Source organism: Cololabis saira, chromosome 2, assembly GCF_033807715.1.
Source record: "Cololabis saira isolate AMF1-May2022 chromosome 2, fColSai1.1, whole genome shotgun sequence".
Lineage (NCBI taxonomy): Eukaryota > Metazoa > Chordata > Actinopteri > Beloniformes > Belonidae > Cololabis > Cololabis saira.
The window spans coordinates 18,105,315-18,109,592 of NC_084588.1; the positions used below are offsets into that span (position 1 = coordinate 18,105,315).

At 40.5% G+C, this 4,278-nt stretch overlaps 1 protein-coding gene across 1 annotated transcript; it reads right to left on the reverse strand.

The window, feature by feature from the left end:
• Positions 1–398: 398 nt before the first annotated feature.
• On the reverse strand, positions 399–3,658 carry LOC133459330 (small ribosomal subunit protein eS17-like). The gene is made up of 4 exons (XM_061739220.1): positions 3,502–3,658; positions 993–1,098; positions 789–854; positions 399–515 (listed from the first exon to the last, which is right to left on the reverse strand). Exons 2-4 carry the CDS (start codon positions 1,080–1,082, stop codon positions 438–440), a joined length of 234 nt encoding a protein of 77 aa, XP_061595204.1. The 5' UTR covers positions 1,083–1,098; positions 3,502–3,658; the 3' UTR covers positions 399–437.
• Between the last annotated feature and the right edge of the window lie 620 nt (positions 3,659–4,278).

The following is a 4,278-nucleotide window of genomic DNA, read 5'->3' on the forward strand; positions in this document are numbered from 1 at the left end:
CATTTGCTGGAATACCCACTCCTGGAAACATCCAACTGTCCTAAATGGTTTCCACTGGTTGGGAATGTCTAACCTCTTAATTGTTTGGAAATAATTCAGGAAGGATTTCCACATTGATGTGAAACAATAAATGCCACAAAACAATTGCCTGTTTTTTACTCCATGTGTCAACACACCTGATCAGTATCTGGCTGTAGCTTACCTTAAGTGGTATTTAAATTTCTCTTTTTTTTTTAAATGGCAAGTGGATAAAAGTTGTATTTCTAGTGTTTAAACAAAAAACAAAAAAACACAAGCTCACCACCAGGAGTGTGGGTTTATTTTGTTTTTTAAATAACAGCAGTTAAAAGTATTTTTGTACTGTGCAGTTTCGTTTTGGGTACAAACAAACAGACCACTTTTTAATAATTCTCTTTATTTAGTTGTCTAACATGATCTTATAATCCTCTTGGTGTTTTGAAGTTCATGCCAATGACTGGCTGAGTAACTTGAAGGTTGGAGAGGCCACCAAAGTCCTGCAGGGATGAAAAGGTATTGCATTTTTTAATACAGAATATTGAGAATCACAGCCACTTATTTCTATGTGGGAAATTCGGAAAAATCTACTTTACACACGTCTGTCTGGAGCATGCATTTGAGGTCAAATGATGAATTAATCTCTGCAGTCTTATCTGACTTTTTAAATCCAAAAGCACTAATTTTATCATAAGGTATATCTTAAATTAGTATAACAAGTAACTTGCAACATTTTTTTTTGTTTTTGTTTTTTTACTTGAACAAATACTCACCAGCATCTTGAGCATTTCCTTTGTGTCTGGATCCACCTCAATGAGCTCTTGGTCCAGGGCAGAAATCTACAGAATGAGAAATGAGCGTTCTGTCAAGTGGCTTTACTACAATCTATGGGAACATCTCGGGGAGTTTTCATTTTCACCCCCTTGGTTCCATTAAATCTGCGCCGCAAAATGAAATATTATTGCATGTGAACAGACCTCAGGGACGTAGTTGTCCCTTCTCTCCCTCTCCTCCTCCTGCAGCTTGATGGAGATTCCTCTGACCGGACCCCGCTGGATGCGCTTCATCAGATGTGTCACGTACCTGAGGCAGACGGAAATAGATATAGAAATATGCCGTATTTAATAACTGCACCAAACAGCTGTTCCCTTGTCCCTCACTTGTTTATCACATAAAAGCTGGTACACAAGTTATTTCACGTGTACATCACGACTGCAACCAAAACTACACACGGTGGAAATCCCAAGTCCACATGGTGATTAAGGAAATGACCCGTGCAGTCACAACGGGGATAAATTACCCGGTGACTTCTGCAGCCGGCAGCCTTTGGCATCGTCAGCCAGACTCAGACTTAGAAACCCAGCAGGCTATGTGGTTGTCTGGTTTGTTTGTGCGGGATTACTCAGTTATGTACAAGTGTGCATGCAACATTTTAGCAGACATGATGCATGGGCTGATTAAGACACTTAAATGTTGATGTCACGTTTAGCTCTCCCTTCAGTCCTGGAGCATGTACACGCTCTCTGCTAGTTACATTCAGTCAACACGTTCACTTAACCACACACCTGTGTCGCTGAGGACAAACCCCACCTGAAGGGACTGAACAGTTGCCTCCTTTACACTCGAGCAACAGCAGCGGGAGAACAGTTTGAGCTATTCTCTACTCAAATGAAACAAATATGTGGCCTCTCAGAGAAACTGACAAATGGAGGTTGTATCCTCTCCCTGAAAACAGATATTCAAAGTACCGTAATGCTGGCAACTGTGTTGACCTCAGACTCCCTGTTTTCCCCCTACTGAGATCTAAGATATGTTTTACAAAAGGCCAATAAAAGCAGCAACACAGTGGAAAAGGCTTCTGACAGACAGAAGCCATGTGAATTATCCTCATCACGTTTAATGATGTGCATGATGACCCACAAAGCGCTGAGTCATCCAGGTGCAGGAATTTATGTAGTTTAAATGTTCGTCCCCTCTATTAAAAAAGCTTTTAGATTTTGCTTTGATGCCAGGACAGGAAGCCGACCTTAACGTTTATTTCTTTCAGTTCAGAGCAGAACAACTTCACCTCTGTTACTGATGTACTTCCAGAAGTGAGACAAACTGACCAAGAATAACTTTCTATGCAAGTCGGAGTCTGCAGGTGGATAACAATGACCCCCGAGTCAGATCGCATAAACAAAAGTTAAAATTAGTAACAACCCTTTAAGGCTAAAAACTGTTAGTTTTTTTTTTATGTGCCGTGTCACCACATTGGCAAAAATCTGAGATGGTGAGAAACTGGCTAATATGTTGGGCGGACCAAATCTCTGATATCAATAAGTAGTCAGAAAGTTGGTGGATCAGAGTGTTCACTGTAGTCACTGCCATCCTTCACCAGAAGGTTAACGGATCAATCTCTGAACCCTTCAGTTTCTGCAGGAAGATCCAGAATGTGGCAGCGTCTTGCTCTTAATCAACCCCCAAAAAGCACATGTCACACCTCCATTCACTGACCTTCACTGGTGACCCACGCCTGCTCCGATAAAATAAATCACTGACACTCACCTATAACACGACTTCAGGGTGGAACCTGCTTATTTGAACTGAATTGTAAAGGCTTATATCTCTTCCCAGAACAACATCTACTGGTGATATCCTCTCCCCACACAGGGAGATCTCAGTCGAGACTGTTCTCCCACGTGGTTCCTCAACGATGGGTCGAGCTACAAGGACACAGTCTGTTTGAACTCCTCCCCTCTGGACGGCGCTACAGAGCACTGCAGCCAAAACCTCCAGACTCAGATACAGTTTCTTCCCCCAAGCTGTTGCTTTGATGAACGCTCATCTCTCATAGAGTCTCAGAGTAATCAATCACTGTTCAATAATAATAATAATAATAATAATAATAACCACAATCATATGCTGTAACAATGCACCTTTCAATAACCATGACTACTCATGCAGCTGCACCTTTCACTTTTTAAAAATGGTATACATGTTAATAAGAGCCATTTGTCTATTACTGTTTGCACCTATTTTAATCTGGGTTCAGTGAGCGAAACAACCAAAGACAAATTCCCTGTCTGGCATGTTCATACTTGGCCAATAAAGCTTATTCTACAAGAGCAGAGACTCTCTCTGTGTTCAAAAAGCTATTGAAGACCCTGTTGTAACCTGCTTTCTCTCTCTCTAACTTCTGAACTCACCCCTGAATGCCGTCTTAACTGCTCTTACTGCAAAGTACCATGTTTACTGTGGCTTGAACATTTTCCTCTGTGAATTAGCGCCTTCTAATTGTAGGAAGGTCAAAATCAAAGCCCTGTTAAATACAGTGATGATGTTATAAGAGTGCATGCGTTTCTGTAAATGACAAGAACTTTATCCAGCCTCTACTAAGCCATTTAAGCGGGAAAGCTGCTATGCAAGTGCAAGACCAATGTATTGGACAACAGTTAACAAAAAAAAACACGCAGACAAATGTCCAACAGTTGAAGCCGAACATACCCTGCAATTTTGTTGCGGAGAGGCTTGCTGGGGATGATGGCGATCTCCTCGCACACCCTCTTGTTGACGTGGAAGTCATTGCCCAGACGCGTGTAGTACTTCTCGATGATGACCCTGGCGGCCTTCTTAACCGTCTTGGTCCTGACGCGTCCCTGAAATCAACACAACACCTCATCAGGAAAAACAGCAATCAATCAAAGCACACACGGAGCAGAAGGACATGTACTCGTTCAGCCCCTTACACAGCAGATGTGAACAGAAACTTTGATTGTCATTTAGACAAAGCAAACATGAAAGTATAAAAACATGAACAAATAAAGGCATCATATCAACACAAACTAATCTTTATGACTATTGTTAATTATATTAACATATTAACAGGCTTAACCACATCCAATTTGTGAATATCTGCAGTCTAAACATTTTGGCATTGACACTGAATAGTTAAATGACTTTTAAAGCAAAAAAACAAAAAACTGCATAAATCAGGACCAGTTTGACCGACTTCTTCCAAGTGTTCTGGTCTAGTTTATCACTTCTGAAGTTTGAACTGACAATTAGAAATAAATCAACCATCTTATTTCTAAACCAATTACGTTAAAAGGTATCCAAAGAAACATATCAATAATTTAAATGTTAGTTCATACACCAACACACCTGACTGCAAACTAACGTATCAATGTTATGACTGAACGTATAATCCACTGTTTGAGAATATAACAAAAAGGCCAGTACATTCTCTTCACACAAATAAATGTTTATCAGTGAATAACTGTA